Raw genomic sequence first — 27,087 nt, 5'->3', positions numbered from 1 at the left:
AACAACAACAACAACCAGAACAACAACAACAACAACAATCTGGGTGGAATGGCAGCACCAAGATGAAGTTTCTTACGTAAATCTTTGGACAATGAGCTCCTTTTCAAAAGTGAAAGTTTCTTGGGCTGAATCACTTCTGTTGGGTCACTACATAGTCTTCCGTAAGCCAGGTCGTCTAATAGTAAATCCATTTTAAGGAAGTAATCATCCCATGTAATTACAACTGTGGCATTCCCCTTGTCAGCTGGTAAAACTACTACAACATCATAATTCCTGACTGAACAAATGGTTACTCTCTGTGGAAGAGATGTCATCTCGCGGTGGTTGAGCCCGATGTAGCATGTGGGACACTTCTTGCCTTCTTTCTTCCACCTGGTCCTGTGAATAGTGGTGCATATATGGTATGGAGGCCCATATAGGATGTCGATTTACAGTCTGTTATCAGTTCTCAGTGGGACTTATCAGCAGAAACAGTGTTCTCCTGAAGATGGCAAACAATTGTATCGACGAAATATTGAAGTGAGCTGATTTTAGAATCCAGCAGGAAACTAAGAGACTTTCCAGACTTCTTATACCAGGAAAGCCTAATGTTCTCTTTCTCTCTGTGTAGATCAACACTCAACTACTTTCTCAGAAAGTTAAGAAAAGTTTTCATCAGTCTCAAGGTTGGTCTGAACACTATACTGCTGCACTAAACATAGCCCTATTGGAGGTGGAGCGCAACTGCCTTCCTCTAACCTATGAACTGACTTACCAGGCAGTTACTTTTTGTATGTAACTTAAAAATGAAAACTAAAGAATCTGAAATATCCAACTACTTCTATTCATCTGTGCTAGGCATAATAACTCTTCTGTAAACAGCTTTCAACTGAAGATATCTGTGCACTATAAAATGTTTTGGGAGTTTTACCAGTTTGAACACACAAACCAAATAAAATTTCTAGATACAAACTTCAAGACCAATTTTTTTTTTTTTTTAAATTTTTTTCCATTGTGTTTAATACAAGTATCGAAGTAATTTCATCTTTAGTCTCCCATTATCTATAGTTAATAGCTTTTTCACACAATAAGCGTGGAACTTGACAACTTATTGTGATGTATTTCATGCTCTGTATTTGTACTTTGTTCCTCTTGAATCAAACTGTGCATTTACAGGCTGGAGAAGCTTTCTTTAAGCATGCACATGCTATCATACTTTGAAGTTCTCTTACCAGAGATGGACAAAATTTAACTATTGGGATTTTTTCCACCTTTGTTACTACTTCATCCCCATTCCAAATGCACCTTCATGAATGTTGCCACTTTCCCCCAAATTGTTATAGTCATTTTTTCATTGTAGCACCTGTATAAGAAGTAAAAGCTACGACATAACTGGTCTGAAAGCTGAAAAGCACAAAACATTTTATTCCAAACAGAATGTGATAGAATATACTTTATGGAAGATAACTGCCATGTTAACAACAATAAGCTTGTGATAAGGATGAAGCATGCTGTGGAATGTCGTGAAACTTCAAACAGGAATGAAAGAATACTGTTCCTAAAACCTCCAATGCAAAGAATATGACTGATATGCCTCTGTATATAATCTACTGGTTTCATGTGCTGAAGATTCAATCATGTTTGTTAACATTACAACCACCTACTTAATAGTGTGTTGGTTTACCTCTAGAACACAATACAGCAGTTATTGTATGTGATGTGGATTTGACAAATCCTTGGAAAGTTTCTGAAAGTGGTCCCAGGTATCTATGCTCTGCCAAGAAAATCCTGAAAATATTGACTGGTGGTCTCTGGGCACAGAGCTGGCACCTGATAGGATCCGAGATGTGTTCCACTGGGTATGCATTAAGCGAATTTGGTGGAAAGACACCAACTTGCATTCACCATCATGCTCCTCAAACCATTGTAGCACCAATTTGGCCTTGTGACAAGGACATTTAACCTGTTCAAAAATGTCAACCCTTTCTGGGAACATTAAGGTATGCACATGGTAAGCAAAAAAGTTCACATAGTCTTTAGCTGTCAGTTTTGATTACTACCACATATGCCATGGAAATGCAGGTGCATGCCCCTGTGGCATAGTACTGCTCCTAATGGTCTTTATCTGTGGTGTGGTGCACATTTCAAGCAGATGTCCCCTGGATACATAGCCAGTCAGAAGCTGGTATAACAAGAAATGTGATCCACCCAACCAAGCCACTCGTTCCACTGACACACGATCCAACCTATTCGATCCCACGAATCCTGCCATCATAGTTATGTCATTGGTTCAATATGGAAAAATGTATGGGCCATCTGGTACAAATACCTGTGCTCAACAATGCTAGGTAAACACTGTTCTGCAACACTTGCGACTGCACCAACATTTCTTTGTGCCACAAGATTTTACAGATCATTACTTATACTGTTTACAGAGGTAGCAAGCCTCAAACCTGAGGCCAGGACATCCAACATGCTGTTTCCTATTAACTGTTTGTGTCCTTAAGCCACTTTCCACAGATGAACACGACAGTAGTATGTGAGCAACTGTTCATTAGCTGCTTGTTACCAGGTGCTTTGCTGTATTAATCTGCTCTATATCGCCAGTATAATAAGTCGCCATTCATCTCCACTCTGCTTACAAACTTTTCTTACTGCATTGCATGTCTGCAATGCTACCAGGCACCATTTGTTCAGTCTTGTCATGTGCAGTGGTCATTGTTTTGGCTCAACTGTTTATGTGATGCTATGTAAGACATAAGGAAATACCGACTCAAGAAAATTTTCACAGCTTCTGTCACATGGAGGTAACTGGACTTAAAGCTAACAAGTAGGAACACAAAAATTTCACAAAAACAATTATGCGGGACTGGCATTTTTGTGAAATAATGTGAGACTGGTGATTTTAATGAAATACTGTGAAGTTTGTTCTTTTCTCATATAAAAAACACCCCACTAAATGGGTTATGATGCGACATCAAAAACAGCCTGAAATTTGAAAAGACAAAATATTCTGAAATTATTTAAACAGCGTAATGACTATGACAACATCTGTACAATATGATTATTAGATGAATTTCAATTGCTAAGAAAGGATCCTGCACCAGGATATTAAACCCAATGTTCTATATTGAGGCATTCACAGCGACAGCTGTGCTAAAGCAGTAACAGCAAACAAGTTTATTACAGAGTGCAGCCACTCATTGCCTTCTTTAGCTGAACATTTCATATCTGCTTTTTATCCAACACTAGGTCTACATCAATTGATAGTAATTCATTTTCCTATCCAGTAATGTGTACAGGTTGGAACATGTTGGCTTGCGACTGCAGCAACAATGTCATTCAATAACTCACATTTACTTTTGAAAGAAAGCACATATTAGCTTCACTCTCAATGTCCACTTTCATCGGTCACAACAATCTATCACAATTTTTCAATACAACATTTGTAAATCAAATGCACATGCTTAAATGATAATTTGTTGGTGTCTGCGATCAATCATGGAAAAGCATGTACATAATTATGATGCTGAGATATTACTATCTGTTACTTTCGATTATCCGCCTTCAACTGACAGCAATTTAATTAAAAAGAGTTACACCAGACACATTTTCCTTATATTTGTAAAGCATTATCCATGGTTATTGGAGTTTCTTTACATATTTTGCTCCTGGTAGTGCACAATGAGAAACAGGTGAAGAAAGTGAAGTGCAAATAATGCAGTGCAGAAAACAATGCAGAATGGCAAAACCTGCCCACCACTGATAGCAAGGAGGGAAGGAGCAGAATACGTCAAGAAACAATAATAATCACAAATGACGCTATATAAATAAAAGCTAAATGTGGCTGGTGTAATTCTTTATAATTAAATTGTAATCAGCTCAAGACAGATAATATATAGTAACAGATTTTAACAGCTGCTGTGGAAGACTGCCATGCAAACAAACATATTAAGATATTACATTACTATACAGAAGGGGGGGAAAGTGGGTAAATAGAGGGAGTGGGAGGGGAGGAGAGGAAGAGAGTTGGATGGGAGGGAGGGGGGAATTGACTGGGAGGGGGGAATTGACTGGGAGGGGGGAATTGACTGGGAGGGGGGAATTGACTGGGAGGGGGGAATTGACTGGGAGGGGGGAATTGACTGGGAGGGGGGAATTGACTGGGAGGGGGGAATTGACTGGGAGGGGGGAATTGACTGGGAGGGGGGAATTGACTGGGAGGGGGGAATTGACTGGGAGGGGAAGGCAAGGCATCCATGTTGAGGCATTTAGTCACCTGTAGCAGAACACGGCTGTACTGGAGACGTGACATTGGCCGCAGTATGAATGTACCCACTACAAAATTTCACATTAGTCACTAACCAAGTGAGATAGTCTGTGCTGCAACTGAGAATTTTAATTGTCTCTTAGCTTTTTATTATTTTGTAGTAAAACTAATTATACTTCCTATTGCCCTTTTTCAAACATTTCCGCCTCCAGCAACTGAAGTTACTTTTCTTTTTCTGCCATACCTGTAATCTCTGTTCAGACACCATACATGGAGCCCAGTCTCTCCTTCAGCTGTGGCGGGAATTGGTCAGAGAATCGTTTCCAGTTCTCTTCACCGACCTGGTTTTTGAATCCATGCAGGATCTGGAATTTTGATGATGAAATTTTGGTTTCATGCGGAATTGTTTGAAGTAACTGCATACAAAATCGTAAAATTATGTAGAAAATGTTCTAGTTTGCCAAATCATGAAGGCTAATTTAAATATCTTGTTTCTTGACTATTGATGAGAAGAAAAAAATGCTGCATTAAACTAACATTTCTAGAGAGTTGGTTATGTAACACACAGCTTTAGTAAAATGCATTACCAAATACTACAGCCACAAAATTTTTGACTAGTGATATACTCTTGCCACAATTGCAGGTAATGTCTAATTTGACTGCTCCCCTTCCGAAAATTTACAGTATATAACTAGGTATGGAGAGAAACTGCCACAGGATATTGTCTTTTAGCATACCTAATGAGGTCTAACTATCGCAATAGACTTTCAACCTCTGGTAATCCCACACCAATGGTCACTTGGACTGAGGTCCGGGGACCTAGGTAGCCAAGCACGATGGAAATGGTAGCTCAGCCAACAATCCTCACAAATAATGCGTGTGCAAGAGATCTCTCAGAAATGTAGCAATATGGAGTGGAGTGCCATCCTGCATAAAAGCCGTACCTTCCAGCAGGTATTTATCTGCCAAACTTGGGATGATTTCACTCTCTCACTCGCTCTAACATCAACTCACTTTATACACGACTCTCCCGCACCGTCTGTTGGCTGGTTTTTGCTCTTTTTTTTCAGTTTCAGTAAAACCCATACCATTTCAGGCATGTGTGTCTATTTTTATCTCCCTACATACATTATTCTGCACTTTCAAATAACACACTTGAGTCACACTAAGTACTACACATAGTCAGACGTAACTTAAACATTTTTATGTAGTAGCAATGAGAGGAAGCTAGAAATTAGAAATGCTTTAGGGTTCTCTGCACTTTATAAGAACAGATAGCACCTGCTATTGAAAGAGAACCAATATAATATGAATGTCACTGAAGTAGTTGCTACATACAGATCAATAACTCTTCGGGAAGCGATAGTGATCAGACTATCTAGTCATAATTATAAAATAAACCTTATGTGATGGAAAAGTTTAGTATCATACACAATGCACTTTTGTAAAGGCTGTTACAGGCATTCACCCCTGTATAAATAAGTTACCAGGAACATTACAGAACTATTACAGCATGTCATAATGATGATGTGAGGATACAGAATTTGGCTGATGTAAATTCAGATATTTATTGTCATAAGCAGTAGAGATGCAAAATTTTTGCACCCTCGTAATCTATAAATAAGTAAGCACATGTTCAGTCACTCCCATTTTAATTTTATTAACAGTGTACCGGACAAGAGTTTGTTATTTATATATAGACAATATTCTGTATTTTTATTTGTTTGAGGTACTCCTTGTGTAACGTGCAGCAGATGGAGTTCGCCAGCAGACAGCTTTATGTCACAGCAGATGCTGTGTGGAGCTACCGTTACCGTACTGTGTGCCAAGGAGGATATCAGGGTATTCCATTCCATGCAGAAACAGACTTAGCCACTACTCAATCCACATACCCTTTGTTCACTCATGTAATCATTACTTGAAAGTGATTGATAATAATAATAATAATAATAATAATAATAATAATAATAATAATAATAATAATAATATAATTAACTATTGCTAAAGTTGAGTTTCTAATAATTTTAAAAAATGTGGAAGAACAATGGTTTTCGTAAATTCAGAAAGGAGAAGAGGTATATTTATGATGCAAATCTTCGCTACATGCTGTTATTTACCACTTTCATGATCAGAACAATTAATAACCAATCCATAATACTTAGCAATAGAAAATTACATCATTTTAGGAACTTGTGTGTGACAATATTTCACTGTTAAGTCACTGAAGAACAGAAGTTTTTAGGTTTATTGATTCCGCAGTAAACAATCTGTACAAGCAGATGTACCATATATGAGCACCTGCTTAATACGACTGAACAAAACTCACTGTATTTTGAGTACTTCATTTTATCATTTTGGTATTCAGAAGCCCTAAGCAAAAACAAACTCAGTATTACTGAATCATGAGGTTCCATAATCTGTCAAATGTTTGCTTATTCCACTAACATTACAGAGTGAATAAACAAGCAACTAGCTAACAGATGTTACAGGACAATTCTAATGGAATTTATTCCAACATACAATGAAATATAATACCATTCTCACCTTGTGAAACATTTCTTTTAAGTCAGGCTTTGGGCTGACCCATGAAGCAACTGCGTCACAAAAGAAAATGAAGTCTGGAACAACTCCAGCAGGATTGACAGTTATCATCTGACACATGCCACGAAAAGCAGAATCCTTTTCTTCATTGTCACGGATGTTTCGTAGTGATGTACACCTATGACAGTCCATAGACAACTGTATTTTAAGTTGCTTCTCATACACTGAAAGATTCTATAGTTTAAGCACCACTTAGTTCCTACCGAGACGTATCATGAAAAACTTTGTAAAATGACTTCTTTGAACTCTGATATGTATACTGGAAAATAACACATCTTGACTGAAAGACTTCACTTAATAATTTTGAGCTTTCTAGTCTAACTTTTGCTTTTGGTGGTATGAAGTACACAGATAAATTTGTTATGCACAGCACGTGGTAAATTCCTGAAACACAACTGATAAGTGATGCACAGCATCTGCTATAAGGGAAGAATATGTCTTTTCAGAGACTGCAACAGAAGTGATCCCAACTTGGAGATCAGACACAAGAAAAGGGATGTGGAGAACTATAGAAATGTAAGGGACTATTCAGAAGAATTAATGTGAGCCATACAGGGTGCTCCAAGCCTTTAGTGTCAAAATTATATAATTTTAACAGGAAGTGAAACCACATACTTTGAGACAAGTAACCAACAATCTGAAATGAACATTCCAATAGGTACAATGTCGTTAGGGAGCCATACATGTGAGTCATGGCTTTGTACACGGCTGGTGTTTCTTAATAAAGAACTGCCAGAGCACTGACACTGGTAGTTTTCTTTGAAAAACAACAACCATGTCACATATCCATGGTGTTAGTTTAATACTGAAAAAAAAAAGGGGGGGTTGAATATGCTCCATTTTAAAAGACTTCGAGTGAAAAGTGGGGTTCCAGCTTCCTCTTTCTACATTCCACAGCATCTTTAAAAATTTTTGCTTTCAAACATATTAACACACTTTCTAACAAGGAACTCACTTCTCTCTGCAACAAGCTCTCCTAAATTTAACTTGTTCACACCCACTAATCCATTGCTGTAAGTCACTCAAACCCACCTATCCTCCCTCTTGCTTATTCTCAGTCACTCAATCAACCCAACACACTGTTATCACCTCTGTTTCCCTGTAACTGTCATAGTCTCCTTCAGTCTGCCAGACTACTACTGTATCCTTTCACTGTCACTGAATACCTCTTCCTCTCTCTTACTGCTACTATCTCATTCATTCGTTCCCACTGCTTCTGTTTTCTCACTATCACTATCTCTCTCTTCCCTGTTGCCTCTCATTATCACTGGATCTCTCACACTTCCGCTTACTCCTGTTTATTCCTATCGCACTAGCACTGTCTCCTTCACTTTTTTCTAGCACTGTTGTCTCAACTACCAACTATGTTTAATTGTCACGGTGTCCTCTTCTTTCTCTCACATTGCCATTGCCGCCTCCTCCATTTCTATGCCACAACCACTGTCTACTATCTTCCAGTATTCATGACCTCTTTCCCACTGCCACTTTCTGCTCCTCTGTCAGCATAAAAAAGCGCAAATATGTTTGCACACCAAAATTTTTGGGAAATTTTTTTTAAAGGCGCTGCTGAAGGTAGAATGAGGCAACTAGTACCCTACTTTCCAGTCAGTATTTTAAACAAGAACATACTGTACTTGACTTTATAGTGCTACAATAGGAGCATTTTCTGCCAGTTCCCTTCCTTTGTCTGCTCAGCTGAGCAATCACTCTTATGAAATGAACTTTATGCATCACCAAAATTTTGCTGGTTTTCTTATGTGAAACTGAAATAAGACAAAACTAATTTTACATCTCAGACTGGATTTCAAACAAACAAAACTTTTGCAAGTTCTTCAGTACTACAATGTGGAGTTCCTAAAACCCGTCTGATGATAAAGTAAAGACACTCTCTCTCTACTATGTAATTTCATTATTTTCCATCTTACAAAGAATTTCACATGTATATTTGAAGTGTACAAGTCAGGTAACTGGAATATATATATATATATATATATATATATATATATATATATATATATATGAATGAAAATTTTCAAAGTTGTTTGAGATAGGGATCTTAGGAATATATCATAAAATTTAGATCCATTTGCTGTGCACAGCCATCTAAGAAACCACAATTCAGTTTTGGTACAAGAGCCATGGTTTTCGGGCATTTCTTGATAACAAATGAAGACTTCCGAGAACACGAAGATGGAATTTCTAGATAAAAGCTTTGAGAATATACGTTAAAATTTGGCCCCTTAAGGGGCGCACTGACCCTGCTGAATGCGGAAAGAACCAACCAACATGCTGCATTTGCTTACTCTGGAGGAAGTGTGCATAGTCAAATGCTGACCCTGGACAGCATGATCGTTGCAGTTAAGACCATCAGTCTGTTGATTGTACAAATAGCCTTTTTTAAAGGACTATCTGAAACACCTGACCTGAACAATAGAACCCAATGCATGAGGCCTGGAAAAATCCCATTTTTATGTGTAGCAATGTGGAACACTTTGGTAGGACATGTAATGCATGGTGAGGCGGGATGTAATATTTTGAAAGCTGAGCATGTTTATAGACTAAGTTTCACAACAAATGTCAACTCAATTTGACTGAATTTATTGCTGTGAATAGAACCATGCAAGGAACTGCATTATTCAGGCCACAGAGAGACTGGCAATGATTTTCTATGAACTATATGGACTATTTGGTTGCAGAGATGTAATGAAAGAGAAGCTTATCACGTAGTGATAAGAAAAACCTGATCTAATGACAAATGAAGCTATAAAAATAACAAAATAGGCATGCGTCTCTTATTAGACCATGCAAATTCTACCAAATGCACAGCAAAGAAATTTAAAACTAACTCTGGAAATTTGTTTTCTTGTTCACCTGCTGATATTTTTCTCATATCAATAGCTTTGTGTAATAAAAGCACCCCTACTGAAATTTAGTTCAATCAATGGGTATTTGACATTCTTTCCTTTCCATTACTGCCAAAAGATTGTAATTTATTCCCCTTGAAAGAATTGTGCTGAAATCTGTTATCAGTTGTCTAGACTTTCAGAAACAAAGTTCAACTGAGGTACAGAAATAATTTAATGTAGTCATATTCACCTCAATGTATTGTCTGAGTTCTCACCACTTTCCTGACTTTCTTTTACATTTTTTTTATCTTGTCTATTTTTTGAAGTCACCTTCTGCCATTAGTTTCACTGCTTAATAAATCTATACTATTGTTGTGGTTGTTGTAATACAGGAGTCCACATTTAGCCTGTAAAACTCTCATGTTCTCAGGACCATTCATCAAAACAAACTGATTTCTAATACACACAGTTACTGTTTTTACTTGAGCAAAAATCAGACTACTGAGTTAATTAATTGATGCTAGTGATCATAATCATACTACAGCAGTTTGTTATAAGAGTTCTCTGAAGATAAGTTTGTTGTGCTTATTACATCTTTACCATACTACTTTGCTCCGTGTTATTCTCATTTACCAATACAATATGGAGAAGTTAAGGCCATCATAACTCAATTTTGCTTTATGCACTTTCAGTGTTTTGCTTTGCTATACAACTACAGTAATTACACAGGCAACTGTTTATCTGGTAACCAAATTTTTTCTCAAAATACTTTTCATCAAAATTCCTTTGTTTCCATCAACTATTTCCACAGACAAAGTCTAGGGCTTGTCTTTACACACGTGAAAGCAGATCATTATCTTACAACAAAAACTGTTCACATGATGTAGGTTCCTTTGAACATTTAATGTAATCCTCAAACTTCAAAGCAGTAAACAGTTTACTTGGTACCCAAACCTCTGATGAATTAACACCTTACACTTATCACGAGAGTTGGTGAAGGAGTCATTATTTCTGAGTGCTGACACACAAGGAAAACATGGGATCAGTAATGTTCTCATGGTCCCAAGTTGCATTTTAACCAGTTTTAGTGACTCGATGGACTTATTTTGTTCAAGGTATATAGAAAATAATATGACGACTAGGGCATATCAGTCACAAACAGGTTCTTTACTAGCACCCTTACTTTCAACATCGTCTTAGGTTCCATATATTTTAAATGTGCACTAATTAGAAAATTTAATTATTCTCCTGTTGATGCTGGAGCAAAAATGTGTACTTATCAGATGATAGCATTATCAATAACCACAAAATGGTATTTCAGCTTCTTTACATCTGATCCATTAAACAATTAAGCACATTACAATTCGATTCTTGATATGATTAACAATAATAATAATAATTTTGCCACAAAATTCAAATTTCTCCTCACTTCATTTTCATTTCTTGCCCAAATTGGAGCTGGGTGTACTCCCTTTGTATCCATGTGACTAAGAACTCTTTGGTACCAGAGGCAAATCATATCATGGCAATTATTTGAGCTTGTCATACTCTTTCTTTACTGAAAAATGTGGTCATGATTCAGCACATGTTCATATTATACTAGTTAAAGGGAAACTACCAAAATTAAATCAGGCACATTCTGAGTTTTGTACAAAAACAATGTATAAAACATAGATGCAAGTGACAGCAACTTCAACACTGGCAATACACACACACATTTATAGATCATCAATACTTCACATTTTATCAAACTCATACTTTCAAAATCACTGAAAAATGTTATTTTAAACAAAACAAAAAACCTAAATACTTTAATACAGCACAAACATAGAATAAAATTCTTGGACCAAACCCTCATCCAGGCACGTGAGTGCTAACTATGCCTGATGAAGAAAATATTTCTGAAACAAACACAGGAAAACAATGTTTTCATGCTGAAGTCACGACACTGTTATAAATAGAAAGAAACACTGAAAAATTTTCACTGAGTATTAACTGTAAATCATACAATGCATCTTTTCATTACAACCGAGCTAACTAAATATAATACTAAAGTTTTTAATACTGACGGTGAGTTTAGTAGAAAAGGATTTCTTGCAAAGCTGGAATAATTTAGTTGGCGGACTGACAAAATTTAACACATTATGAGTAAATTATGTTCCATAACAATTTTGACACTCAATGATGGTAACTCTCTCACTGTGCCTAGTTTATTTTAACAGTCCAAACAAGCTCAGCATACATTTTCTAAAACTGCTGCACAGTTTCTACGACAACTATGTGCCTATTATCAATGGCAGACAACACATACTTTGCCTATTGTTCCCGAATCACTGAACAATGCTTTATCCAGTTCGAAAATCTAAAGTTAAATAAAAAAGTAACAACTATGTGTAACTGTTGTAATGAAACAATAAATGATGACCTTTGTTAACACATGTCAACCATGATAATGATAGTGAAAGAGTCACTACCAACGAGCAGTTAATATTGGATGTTTTTACTCTACACAAACATGGAACTGTCATAATGTTGCAACACTGAATTAAAGAAAACTTAAAAACGGAACACAAAATTTAACTGTTGACAGTGTTCCAAAAACATTACTTAAAAAGAGAAACAAGAATGAGCATACTGTAATAACCTAAATAATGGTAAAGGTGATAAGAAAAAACATACTGATAACACCAATAATAATAATAATAATAATAATAATAATAATAATAATAAAATAAAGGGGTTACACACCACTGGCGCACAAACTGCTGTAACAGGGGTGCGACGTCATGGGGGCACACATAACCTAGCCGGCCAATAGTTATGGCTACAGCGCGAGCGAGCGAACGATCGAGCGGGTCGGGCAAGAAAAGAAAAAACAAACAAAAACAATAAATAAGAGAACACAATAACTTAATATCAATATTCACCTACCTAAATACATTCTAATCAGAATATAACAAGTATCATTTTAACAGTGCACATTCTGGAAAACATATTCAGCACAGCTCTCATAAAAATAAAAAAAAAGTAAAACAAATTCAAGTACTAAATGAGGTTGCAGAAGAAACTTTGATAAGATACGAGTACGAAACACATGCATTAAGTTTTTGTGAATACATCAATTCAGTTTCTTGCACTTTTTTGGAATGTAATTAAAATTTTCATTAGAATGTGGATCTTTATAGACGAATGCTCTCAATATTCGAACAGTACATTAGTTTGGTCAGCTTTCAGTTCAGTTTCAAGCACTCAGCTATGAACTGACAATGAAACTTAAAGAATTTTAATTTTCTTCATATTTTGCATTTTCTCCCAGGACTACTACACCTAGTTGCAGTAAGTTATCTTGTGTTTACAAGGGTCTTCAGTCTATTGCAGCACATCACATCATAACTATGATAATTGATAACAAGATGTACCATAATCTCTATCATCTTGCATCAAGATGAGAATTAGCTGTGACTGGATCATAGTAAGGGCACATTCATGATATCTGTTAATATGAATTAAAATACAGGACCTGAGATAGTAGCTGGGGTAATAAATGACAAGTTGTTACATGTTTGACAAATGCCAAGTAAGAAGAAGAGTGTTCCCAAAAGGCAAAGTCATCTTGTGGTTTTATTAAGACTTATGGAAGGTTTTTGTTGCTCAGAGGTTTTGTTCTTGTGCCTTACTTTGTGAATTACTCAACGTATGCTTGAAAATGGCAGAAAGAGAGTGCATTGGATACTCAGTAAGTCCGTAAAATTAAGACTATCACAAGCTTTACCTAATTCCCGGGTAATGAGCTTTAGGATTTAAATAAATTGGTAATTTACGGAAAGATAGCATAAAAATATAGCATGTAATAATGCACAATGGAGCACACATCCTTGCAGTGAACAAATCAGCTTGTCAGAATGAAGAACAATGTAAAAATGACAGAAGAGTAACATGCAATAAGAAACAGACTGTTTCACATCTAAAAAATGACAACTATGCAGACAGATTATTTTTACAACTGCTAGCATTTTAATGCCATTCGACACATGCTAAAGTCAATTAAATTTATGGTTTCTCATTTATTTTTATCCTTTACCATGAAACTAATGTTTTGACTGTGAATCACTGAAAGCTGAAGGAATGTTTTCTACCCGTTTTACACCAATCATCATCACATTTGGAAAAAACTTTACCGATGTTTCAACTGCAACCTCTTGAGAATATGGCATGTGCAGTATTGTTTTCTACTCTTTCAGGTTACTGCCCACAAACTTTCTACTGTACTATTAACAGCAATGGTTTATCAAACAGTTTAAAAAACAAGACAAAATGAAGAAGACAAGTTAATTTAATTAATACATTGAAAAAGAAACAATTAAAAATCTGCAAGACAAAGTGCAAAAATAAATATTGCTGCCTACGTTTAGTATGCCTGAAATATAAGAAAAATTAGATCAGTCTCAAACAGCTTTCTACAAAAGTAACAAAACTTTAAAAATCAACTACAGCAATTGCAAATACACTACAGCAGAATCGAAGGTAACAGGAATCATGGCAGCTCTGACAATCTACCTTAAACACACACTGACCTATTACCAGACCTCACATAGCTGAAAACTGGTAGCTTGTCCAAGCCATTTCAAGAGTGAAATTTAAAGCATAGCCTTAGCCCTTTCTATCTTTAAAATTTGAACCACCTAGTTGAGCACAGCTTGTGTAGAGTTAATGAAGAGTTTCATTCAGCTCTCGTTACATGACACTGTTAACACCTTTTATGTCGAGCTCGATGCTTGTACTAAGATTTTATGAAACTAATATGCTTCTCTGAAGAAGTGTGCTGCCTCTTAATTTTGCCTATTATCATGTGAACAATGCGTGTTTGAAACATTATCAGAGATCCACTGTAACTGCTGAGTGTTTTCAAAGGCATCCTGTAGCTTCAAGTGTGTTCCAATAACTTTGCCAAAGGTTTTTTACACAGAGAGAGAGAGAGAGAGAGAGAGAGAGAGAGAGAGAGAGAGAGAGAGAGAGAGAGAGAGAGAAAATGTGTTTCTAATGACTGAACTAAAAGGTATGATCCCAGAGTGTAAATAGTGGCCATCCCGCCAGTCTTACATATTTAGCAAAGTTGCGAATAAAGCTGTACTGTTTACAGAGCCACGAGAAAGAAATTTTACACACTTGTGAGGGGAAATAAGTCCAGAATTCTACAATAAGAAACTTATTATGGGATCTAAGAACTGGAGATAATTATTTTACAGGGAGACAATTATGAAAGTGTTTATTGCACTAATAACAAGAAAGCTAGTGCCCACCCCCCAAACTGGGTTTTACCAGATGACGTACAATACCAGCAACTGAAAATCTGTTGCATTTTCAATATCTACATGCAGAAAATAAAGCTATTTCTATCTCTGATAAAATAATTCAACTGGACACAATTCGCTATGAAATAGTGTAATTTAGCATTTTAAGGTATAATTTGCTTCTATTTAGTTTTTATCGTGAAATGCTAATTTTTCCGGTCTCTACTGACGATAATTCAACGGATTTTAATAATATAAGTACAACACACACTGCTGCAACTCATTTATGGACATTTTGGTCCAAATCTTTACAAATTAACATTTATTTTCCTTTGCTTTCAAAATTTTCTTTCCAAAATGTATTTATAGCTCCTGTTTACTGTCTAATATTCTGTACTCATTATTACCACTGCTTTATATCAGATGTGCCTCTGTCTACTCCAATTTATTTGTTGAAGGTGTACCTATTACAGGAAACCCCCCTTCTTATGTGTTTACACAATTTTTAAGTGGTTCACTTTTAAGTTACACTGCCTGCTTGATTAATTTGGAATTTTACATGCAATCACTGCTCAACGTCAAAAAATGTTGTCACCTTACGTCATCCTGTATGGGTAAGAAAGGGCACTTTTACTTATTCGAACAATACAACTTGCACTCATACTTCAGGCAAGAGAAGGCACTTTTACTGATTGGAACAACACACCTTGTATTTACGAATGCACTATCCATTAAGAACTGGCTATATGATTAGCAATAACCATATTACTATAGAAACATATTCACCATATATTAAGCACTGTATTCATTTCCTTCATGAATTGCCAGTGAGATGGAAACGCCAACCAATAGTACATAAGGGTCAGTCCATGTCAAATCGCCTAATTTCTGAACATTTTCCTGCTTGAGCATAACATATTTCAATTAAATTTTATGTGAACATTCACACATCTCCAATGAACGTTGGTAAAGTTAAGTGTTCGCTGAAGCAATACTGGCTGATATAGTCCCTTGTTTGACTCCACACGACTTCGCACAGAATTAGCTCAATTTTCTGGATGGTTGAGCTGTTATATATTGGGCAATATTTTGTTGAAAGAAAGAAACTTGGCCATCTTTTACAACTTTATGTATTGTCCTAAGAATTGTAATGAAAGGAAGTTTACCATACGTGTGTGTGTGTGTGTGTGTGTGTGTGTGTGTGTGTGCGTGTTTTTTCCCCCTTAAGTAAGTCTTTCCGCTCCCGGGATTGAAATGACTCCTTACCCTCTCCCTTAAAACCCACATCCTTTCATCTTTCCTTCTCCTTCCCTCTTTCCTGATGAAACAACCGCTGGTCGCGAAAGCTCGAATTTTGTGTGTATCGACCTGCCAGCAATTTTGTTTGGTAAGACACATCATCTTTGTTTTTAGATATATTTTTCCCACGTGGAATGTTTCCCTCTATTATATTCAATCATTATATATATATATATATATATATATATATATATATATATATAATAGAAACAAACTTCCACATGGGAAAAATATATTAAAAACAAAGATTCCAAGACTTACCAACTGGGAAAGCACCGGTAGATAGGCACAATAAATAAAACACACACACACACACACACACAGAATTTCTAGCTTTCGCAACCGACGGTTGCTTCTTCAGGAAAGAGGGAAGGAGAGGGAAAGACGAAAGGATGTGGGTTTTAAGGGAGAGGGTAAGGAGTCATTCCAATCCCGGGAGTGGAAAGACTTACCTTAAGGGGACGCGCGCGCCCACACACACACACACACACACACACACACACACACACACACCTCTCCTTCCCTCTTTACTGAAGAAGCAACTGTTGGTTGCGAAAGCTGGAAATTCTGTGTGTGCGTTTGTGCGTTTTATTTATTGTGCCTATCTACCAGCGCTTTCCTGCTTGGTAAGTATATATATATATATATATATATATATATATATATATATATATATATATATATATATATATATATATTAAAAACAAAGATTCCAAGACTTACCAAGCGGGAAAGCGCCGGCAGACAGGCACATGAACAAAACACACAAACACACACACACAGAATTACGAGCTTTCGCAACTGGCAGTTGCTTCGTCAGGAAGGAAGGAGAGGGAAAAATGAAAGGATGTGGGTTTTAAGGGAGAGGGTAAGGAGTCATTCCAATCCCGGGAGCGGAAAGACTTCCCTTAGGGGAAAGCCCCTACTCTTTGCCTTTAAATACGTCTGCTTGTGTCTGTGTATGTGCGGATGGATATGTGTGTGTGTGTGCGCGAGTGTACATCTGTCCTTTTTTTCCCCTAAGGGAAATCTTTCCGCTCCCGGGATTGGAATGACTCCTTACCCTCTCCCTTAAAACCCACATCCTTTCATTTTTCCCTCTCCTTCCTTCCTTCCTGACGAAGCAACTGCCAGTTGCGAAAGCTCGTAATTCTGTGTGTGTGTTTGTGTGTTTTGTTCATGTGCCTGTCTGCCGGCGCTTTCCCGCTTGGTAAGTCTTGGAATCTTTGTTTTTAATATATTTTTCCCATGTGGAAGTTTCTTTCTGTTTTATATATATATATATATATATATATATATATATATATATTAAAAACAAAGATTCCATATTTAAATGTGTGTGTGTGTGTGTGTGTGTGTGTGTGTGTGTGTGTGTGTGTGTGTGTGTGTGTGTGTGTGTGTGTGTGTGTGTGCGCGCGCGTGTGTGCGTACGCGCGCGAGTGTACACCTGTCCTTTTTTCCCCCCTAAGGGAAGTCTTTCCGCTCCCGGGACTGGAATGACTCCTTACCCTCTCCCTTAAAACCCACATCCTTTCATCTTTCCCTCTCCTTCCCTCTTTCCTGAAGAAGCAACCATCGGTTGCGAAAGCTAGTAATTCTGTGTGTGTGTTTGTGTGTTTTGTTCATTGTGCCTGTCTGCCGGCACTTTCCCGCTTGGTAAGTCTTGGAATCTTTGTTTTATGCTAGAAACTATACTCTACAAACTGTACAACTTCGCTTCTGCCATTTGCTGATGGGTGGCAACAATGGTAAGTTGAGGCCGAGAGAAACAGATCGCAGACATCAGGCAGTTAGCTTGTACCTCAGTCAACATAACCTCATTCAAACATTAGTCGATTTGTGTCTGCATCATAAAGTTGCTCTTGATTGAAAATGTCAGTTTTCGAGCCTAAGTCTTGTCATTTGCAGGAGGTGTTACTGCTTTGTTTCAATATGCGGCTGCGTCTCGTCGAATGCTCTCAAGTACATATGGTAAAAATGCCATTTGTGAAAGAACGTGTCGCAAGTGGCTTCAAGAACGGTGATTTTAATGTGGTAGACGGGCATCGTGGTGGAAGATAGAATGTTTTCAATCATGCACAATTGGAGACATTGCTGGGTGAAGACTCGCATCAAACTCAAGGTGATTTGGTACGATTAGTGGGAGTGACACAGTGAGCCATTTCAAAATGTCTCAAGGCTATGGGCATGATTCAGAAAAAAGGAACTTGAGTCTCATGTGAGCTGAAACCAAGAGACGTTGAACAGCGTTTGTATGTTTCTAAACAGTTGCTTCAGAGGCAGAAACGGAAAGGATTTCTGTATTGCACTGTGACCGGGGATGAAAAATGGGTTCATTATGATAGCTCTAAACGCAAAAGATCGTGGAGGTATCCCAGCCATGCTTTCTTGTTGACAGCCAAACCACATATTCAACCACATATTCAAGGCTCCACGATCACGCTCTGCATTTGGTGGGACCAGCTCAGTGTTGTGTACTATGAGGTGTTAAAACCAAGTGAAACAATCACAGGTGCTCATTATCAAATGTAATTAATGTGTTTGAGCAGAGCATTAAAAGACAGAAGGCCACAATACAGCAAGAGACATGATAAAGTGATTTTGCAGCACAACAATGCACGACCCCAAGCTGCAAAAGAGGTCAATGCGTACTTGGAAAAACAAAATGGAAAGTCCTACCCCACCAGCCGTATTCTCCAGACATTTCTCTCTCTATCACCTGTTTAGATCAATGGCGCTTGGCCAGGCAGACCAACACTTCTGATCTTCTGAAGAAGTCACAAATTGGATCGATTCGTGGATCACTACAAAAGATGAAAAATTTTTTCGTTCATTGCCCGAAAGATGGGAGAAAGTAGTGGCCAGCGATGGAAAATACTTTGAATGATACATGTGTAACCAATGTGTTTCATTAAAGCTTCAAATGTAGGGGGGGAAAAAAAAAAAAAAAAAAAAAAAAAAAAAAAAAAAAAAAAAAAAAAAAAACCGGCAGAAGCAAAGTTGTACACTTTATATAAAACTTTACAAACTGGGCTCATTAGAAAGTCCAAAGGTTTGACACCGAAGAAAGTGTATTTGATTGTCCAATGCAGGCTAACAATGCTAAATAATTTTATCAAAGTGGTGGCGCAAAAAGACCGTAAACTTCGCATTCTCGTATATCTGGTAGAGTGAACACATGCTGAGCATTAAGCCTAATACACAATAGGTCAGTAGCACAAAGATGTGGAATAAAAAATTTTATTCACCTACTATTTTCCAACAATCTACAAATTCGTCAAAAATGTCAATTTTTGTGAAACAGTGAAACTAGGGTACGTTCGACACTTCTTTTACAAATAATGTTTTCTATTAATGTTGCAAAACCAGTCTCATTTGTATTTTAAGTGCAGACAACGGGTTGCTGAAATGTAGCCTGTTGCAAAGGTTCATCCCCACATTTGTCCGTCATTTACAGGCTTAGTGCACATGTAACACCTAATGTGATTTTCTGAATGCTTGAATATGCGCTCTTTCCAACCATAATTAGTATGAAATCAATTACAGAAAATGAGTTTGTAAAAGCAAACTGAATGTTATCTATTTCTGTAATTTTATGAAACGCAAGCTTTAACTGATTTTGTAGAAAATAAGAAAGCAGTACGTGAATCACTTCTATATCAGAAAACCTTGCATTACTAAGTTATTACATCTGTTCGTGATTATCATGCCTTGAATCAAGGAGATATAAGAAGCCAAAATTAGAACTTTATTCGCAGTGATATTGTTCTGGATACTTTGCTTCAAATTATGTAGCACTGATAGTCTATGTTGGAAATTAAACACACTGTTCTCGGGGGCTTGAAATATATTATTTTGAATGAGACTGATTTTGAAATATTAACAGAAAATGGTATTTGTAAAAAGAGGTGTCAAATATACCATATTCTCACCTTTTGAGAAAAATTGTCACTCCTGACGAGTTTGTAGATTGCCGAAAAACTGTAGATGAATGAATTTTTTTATTCCACATCTTTGTGCTACTGACCTATTTCATGTTAAGTTTCATATCAGCAAGTGTTTAGTCTACGAGCTAAATTTCACACCGCCATTTTTGTGTCCCAATTTTATTTAAATTGTCTAGCATTGATAGCTTGCGTTGACAATCAAATACACTTTTTTTGGTGGTTAATTCCTGTTTGGAAAGTTTTTTTAGAACTAAATTTAGAATCAGGTTGAAAATAATAAATTTTCAACTTTGTAATTCATTTGCATTGCTTGTATGGAAAGTAAAGCAAAGTTGCCCATATTATAACAGCTCAAAGGCAAAGTTGTGCATCAAGTCAAACAAGGGCATATCTGCCAACTTTGGAAAAGTGGCATAGGTAAAACTAACACATGACAAAAAAATTAATTATTTTTGATATACTCCGGCTTGATGAAAATAATACTTCTGGGCTTCAAAATATAATAATTCATGCTTTAAACAGGATATTTCAAGAAAATCTACTTACATCATAGCCCAATGATTCGTAGGGGAACGAACAGCAGCAGGCATGGTGAATATTTGTTTGGAGCATACAGAACAGGACTTCCTTTATAAACTAATCAGATACACAATACTTTAAAAAGGCTTTACACAATCAAACTTGTTTAACGTAACATAGAAGTAATATAATATACACTGCACATCATATGCTAATTCTACTTTAAAGTCACAGTCGTGGTCTTTTTAGCTTCCTGCAAAAAGTCTTCAGAAAATATTTCCTTGTAACAGGGACCAGAACTGTGTTTCCAAAATAGAAATTAATGTTTCAAATTTTAGTACATGAAGTCATGAAATGACACCATGCATCTGTAAAATGCTGCAATTTCCATAAATCTTATGGTAAACCACAGAGGTTGAATGGTTTACAAGGGGTATGCCTTGGCCAATATTGGTCCAGCAAATGTTAAATTTTACCAATGTTAATTGGGGACATCCATGAATGTTCACATATAATTTCAATAAAATCTGTGATGGGTGAGCAGAGAAGCCTAAGTGAGTTGACAAGGAATGACCCAAACAGCTTCCTAAGATTTGTACAGTATTTTGTCAAATGAGATCTGTTGGAACACTGGAGTATTATCGTATAAATGAAAGAAATTTAACAGCACAACACAAAATTTTAATAAACCGACAAACCTGCAGCATACGAAATGTTTTGAGTAAGCTTCAAGATGAACTGGAAACTAGCAAAATTAATTCAGAGACAAGAGATGGACCTTACACCACAATTTATATTTTATAAAAATATGTTAAATGTAACAGTTTTATGAAATGATGCCTAATTTATCAAGGAAAATTGTTTATACAAACCTGTATTCTCTAGCAGAGTCTTGGGTGTGTTAGGACGATTGATAATTACTATCAGTTGGTTAAGAACCATCGGTATATAAGGCCTAGTGTCCTGACCTGGAAAAAAAATGTTTAACACAAATCTCATTTAAGTACGTTCAACATTTCATGAAGTTATGTACATGAGTAAAAAAGTATTTGAAAAATACTAACCCAGTTTGATTGAAATTTCACCAATAGCCCATGTTGCATTGTTACATACAGAAATAAATTCAGGATTCAGGTTATGTCCAAGAATTGGTAAGAAGTCCGCTGTAACAAGAAAAATAAAATTAACAAACAGAACAATCTTTCCATCACATGGTTGCAACTAAACAATGGGAAGTCCAGGGTGGAATAATGACAATACTATGTGAGGATCGATTGCTACTCACCATATAGCAGAGATGACTCACTCAAGGCACAACAAAAGGCCTACTGAAGATTTTTTTTTTGTTATGGTTTTAAGGCGCATAACTGCTACGGTCATTAGTGCCCGGTCTGTGGCTTACGGGGGTAACCAGATTGGAAAGCAGCAGCAGCAGCAGCAGCAGCAGCAATGGGAGCGAAACTCAAAAAGTGGGGAAACTAAAAAAATAGAAGGAAAGCTTAGAAAACCAATATAGAAAGGTGGAAGGGGGGCTAAAAAGACAGTGCCCTATACAGGAGGAGGTAATTTTAACTAGACTCCGAAGACGAGTTTGGGAGGAAGAGCTCCAAGCACAGGAAGAGCTTTCACATCCCGCAATTTATTATTGGTAAGTGTCGACCAATGTGCGTGCCATAAAAGAGCAACACGACGACATAAAATACTCCATAGATTGGCGAAGGGAATCATGCGAATAGCTGGCTGAAGAAGAGGGACTGCAGCCTTGGCCGCTATATCGGCTGCCTCATTTCCACAGATACCAACATGTCCTGGGACCCAGAGGAACGCCACAGAGATGTCCCCAAGTGGAGGCAGTCCTGAATCTGGTGGACCAGAGGGTGGACAGGGTAGAGAGCTTGGAGACTGAGGAGAGAGCATATAATATACTGTACCCGCTGATGGCAACGAATGTATTGGACAGCCTGGAGAACAGCATAAAAGCTCCGCAGTAAAAACCGAACACTGGTCCGGAGGCCGAAATCGATTAGGGGTGTCGCCAACAATATAGGCACTCCCAACACCAAATGATGTGTGTGAGCCATCAGTGCAAATAAATGTGGCATCCTTCATTTGTCCACATAGAGCAGCAAATGCCCGACGACAAATGAGAGAAGGGGTACCATCCTTGGGAAGCTCACAAAGGTCACAGAGCAGGCAGGTCTGGGAACAGAACAAAGGCGGTGCTGTACCCCAAGCTGTCAAGAAAGTTTTAGGAAAGTGGAAGGAAAGAGAACATAGCAGTTGATGGAAGTAGACTCCCAGTGGCAGTAGAGAGGAAGGGTGGCCTGCATACCCTAAATCCAAGGAGGCGTCAAAAAAAAAGGTCATGGGCCGGATTAGCAGGCATGGAAGACAGATGGCTAGAATAGCGACTCAGGACAGCTCGCCAATTGGATGGTAGAGGTTCAGCAGTCTCAGCATAAAGGCTTTCCACAGGGCTGGTGTAAAAAGCTCCGGACGCTAAAAGCAATCCACAGTGGTGGACAGAGTAGAGACGCCGAAGAATAGACGGCTGAGCAGAGGAGTAAACTATGCTTCCATAGTCCAATTTCGAGCAGACTAAGGTGCGATAGAGGTGGAGAAGGACCACTAGGTCCGCTCCCCAGGAGGTACCATTCAGAACACTGAGGGTGTTGAGGGATCGCAGACAACAGGCTGAAAGACAGGAAACGTGGGAGGACCAGCACAGTTTTCTGTCAAACATACGACCCAAGAATTTAGCGACATCCGTGAATGGAAGGTAGACAGGACCTAGATGGAGGGAAGGCAGAAGAAACTCCGTACGATGCCAAAAATTGACACAAATGGTGTTACTGGGAGAAAAGCAGAAGCCGGTTTCAATGCTCCAAGAGATGAGGTGATCGAGACATCCTTGAAAATGTCATTCAAGAAGGCTGGTCTGTTGAGAGCTGTAGTAGATCGCAAAATCGTCCACAAAGAGGGAGCCTGAGACATCGGGAAGGAGACAACCCATAATTGGATTTATAGCAATGGCAAACACCACAACACTTAGCACGGAGCCCTGGGGTACTCTGTTTTCTTGGGAGAAAGTACGGGAGAGAGTAGTGTTCACCTGCACTTTAAATGTGCACTCTGCCATAAATACATGAATAAAAAGGGGCAGCCGACCTCGAAAGCCCCAAGAGAACAGTGTGCGGGAGGGAGACCCTTACTGCACAAGTCCACAAGTATGAATATTAGCAGCTTCCTCCTGCTTATGCAAATGGAGCAAGTCTTTTTTATGTGATCTGGTCTATGGTGTGCCTTCAGGGGCCTGAAGAAGCACCATTAATCCATGTGCATTTCTTTCAAAAAACCCTTAATATACAATTTTTCGCACAAAAACTGAGTATTGGATTCCAAGATAGCTATACACAGCAAATGCCAGTAATTTTTACAATATATTCATAAGCTTGCGATCTATAATAATCTTCAAAATTTTCTTGAGGTTTTTATCAGTTTCTGAGATACAGAAGTTCAAAGTTACCTTACATGCACATGTAAAATATACACATCACGTAAGTGTGAGGCAACAACATACTTTATACAGTGATGTAGCACAGAGAAAAATGCTGTAGTGATGTAGCACAGAGAAATAGACTGTAAGGTGTTCCCATTATCAGAAGGGTTCTGGGAACCCCATATTTTACTGAAACACATGCAAAATTTTTGTGCACAGAAAATTCAGTCTGAGGTGTAAAATTAGTTGTGTGTTATTTCAATTTTACGTAAGTAAACTAACAAAAATTTTGCTGACCCTTAAAGTTCTTTTCATGTGCGAGATGTGCCCTGCTGTGGCCAGGAAAAGAAGTGAACCAGCACAGCACTAAAGGCAAACATGTTCCTATTTAACATACTCAGTGCCCCTGTCCCACCAGGTGTAGCACCACAGGGAACAGCAGGTGGTCAGCACTACTCCTGGTGTGTTTTATCAGTGCTATCTGGTCTACGTTTTGTTTGCTGTGTGGGCCAGATTCGCATCTGTCCATGCCTGGCCATTCTGCCATGAACGTCAGTTGTGATTTAGGTGTTTGTTTATCTTCGCACCAGTCTGTGGTGAAACTTGTGCACGTCAGTTCAATTGTTTTCAATTTATCGTTTTTATCTACAAAATAATTATTTTCAGTGTAATTACACACAAAATTTACCTTCAATAGGAAATAATTTCCTCTTACATCCACACCTGTTTTGAGACACTTTTGTGTTATTATGCTCAATATGATTATTTTATGGATAAAGAACAGTAAATCTAAAACAAAAGCACTTACCTGCACAAGTTTAAACACAGAACGGTAAAAAGATAAACCAACAAATAAATCGCAACCGACATTCACTACAGAGTGCCCGCACACGGACAGACAATTCTGACACGCACAGCAAACATAACATATTGTAGACCAGACGGCACCAATAGAACTCGTCTGGCATGGCATCAGCCACCTGCCGTTCCTTGAGTTACCACGCCTGGCATGACGGGGACACCGAATATGTTAAAAGACTGGCTGAAAAGTGAGGTGCCAGTTGCCTCATTCTATCTTTCTCAGCACCATCAAAATTTTTCCCAAAAATTTTAGCATGTGAACATATTTGCCCCCTTTTTATGATGAAAGAGAAGGGCACAGTGAGTGAGGAACAAAGCCATTGGTGCCAGGATATACATGTGGACAAGGGAGGAAAAAAAAAACAATCCTGGATTTTTCCCAATTTTTTAACTGGGTGACAAACTATACCCCAGTTGGAAGAACATTTTTCCATTTAAGTGACAATACACTTTCCTTTGCAGCTCTAGAACTTATCAACCCTCCAAATGGTAAAGATTTTACACACCAGTGTAGAACTTTCTGGCATTTTAGGAAAAGAAACCCAGTAAAAAGCAATGTGTTTTGGAAACATCTTTGATGTGCGGCAACATGTGCATTCCATATTTACGTATTATGAAAGTATAAATACAAATTCCACCAAATACAGCACATTAGCTTCACAAGCATTGAAATCAGCAATTTATGTCAGCCAATCACAGCTGAAGTCACTTGTTAGCCAACAACAGCAACATCAGTATTAAGTTGTGCCAACACACAAACAGGAACAGTTTAAATTTATGTAAATACAGTATAGCTACAAGAAAGGCTAAGCTTTCATATTGGTGTGGTTAAATAGGATACTACGAGCACAGCTCAAACTGCACCGAGTACTTCTGACAAGAATGATTATAAATGTCAGCTAACATTTCATGGGTTACCTGACCGAGTACATCGTCTGTCGATCACTTTGACTTTTCCATAGAAAAGCCAATTATGTGTGAACTTGCTTAAGAACTCGCCAGCACTTCTTTCTGCTTGGTCTTTAGCACTGTTACCCTTTAAGATATGTCAAACACAAATGCTTCTAGGCCCAAAATTCTCGAAGTGTTAAGTTTTGAACGAGGTTCAAATGCTCCATGATTTTCTATCATAACCTGTTAGAAATGTTAACAGTGTGACGTAACACTCATCGAAAACAATAAGTATTATACAGTCAGTCTGAAAGCCTTTGACACATTCTGCAGTCTGCTTGTGTGTGCACCGATTTTTGTTGTTGTAAAAGGTGCAATTTCTTTGCAATTAATATTTTATTTTCATGTTATTGTCTAGTTTATGTTCTATTGCTGCAGTATTATTTGCAGTGGCAGACTAAAGTACAATTCTTTGTTGAAGTATCAGTTCCTACCAGTCCAAATTACAGAAGCTTAACTGGGGAAAAAAAAAAAAAATATATCCTGATTTCTATAAACTTACTGGGTTTTTTCCAACTGAAAAATTCCCATTTTTCTCTAGGATTTCTTGGGGTGTATACACCCTGGATAATGGCACACAGAGTCTATGACAAAGACAATATGGAAGAGAGGTGGGGAGAGAGAGAGAGAGAGAGAGAGAGAGAGAGAGAGAGAGAGAGAGAGAGAGAGAGAGAGAGAGCGCAGCAATGGGAAGCAATTAATGAGATAGAAGCAGTATGAGAAAGCAAGAGCGAGACATTGACACGAGAGGACATACAGTAGCAGTAGAAGTAGAAGTAGAAGTAGTAGTAGTAGTAGTACAGAGTGAAGGAGACAGTGGCTGTGAGACAAGAAACAGAAAGAGACAAAGTCATAATGATGAAGAGTTACACTGAATGAGTGTGTGAGAATGGGCAAGTGGGAGTGGTGGGTATGAGCAACTAAGGGGTGTCAATGAGTTACAGTTAGGGGACACTGGAAATTAGAGGCGAGCTGCACATTGAAAAAAGTGCAAATATGTTTGCATGCTAAAATATTAGGGAAA

At 37.7% G+C, this 27,087-nt stretch overlaps 1 protein-coding gene across 1 annotated transcript in view; it reads right to left on the bottom strand.

Moving 5' to 3' along the window:
• LOC126271946 (transportin-1) overlaps positions 1–27,087 on the bottom strand; it is a 128,203-nt gene that overhangs the window by 5,785 nt on the left and 95,331 nt on the right. The window contains exons 15-19 of the mRNA XM_049974374.1: positions 21,817–21,915; positions 21,625–21,720; positions 12,445–12,520; positions 6,794–6,968; positions 4,494–4,614 (exon numbers count right to left, since the gene is read on the bottom strand). Of these exons, the coding sequence (XP_049830331.1) occupies positions 4,507–4,614; positions 6,794–6,968; positions 12,445–12,520; positions 21,625–21,720; positions 21,817–21,915 (554 nt within the window). The 3' untranslated portion in view covers positions 4,494–4,506. The remainder of the gene's footprint in view (positions 1–4,493; positions 4,615–6,793; positions 6,969–12,444; positions 12,521–21,624; positions 21,721–21,816; positions 21,916–27,087) is intronic.

Source organism: Schistocerca gregaria, chromosome 5 (assembly GCF_023897955.1).
Source record: "Schistocerca gregaria isolate iqSchGreg1 chromosome 5, iqSchGreg1.2, whole genome shotgun sequence".
Lineage (NCBI taxonomy): Eukaryota > Metazoa > Arthropoda > Insecta > Orthoptera > Acrididae > Schistocerca > Schistocerca gregaria.
Note: the sequence above shows the minus strand (reverse complement) of the source record. Positions and strands in the feature narration are given on the sequence as shown.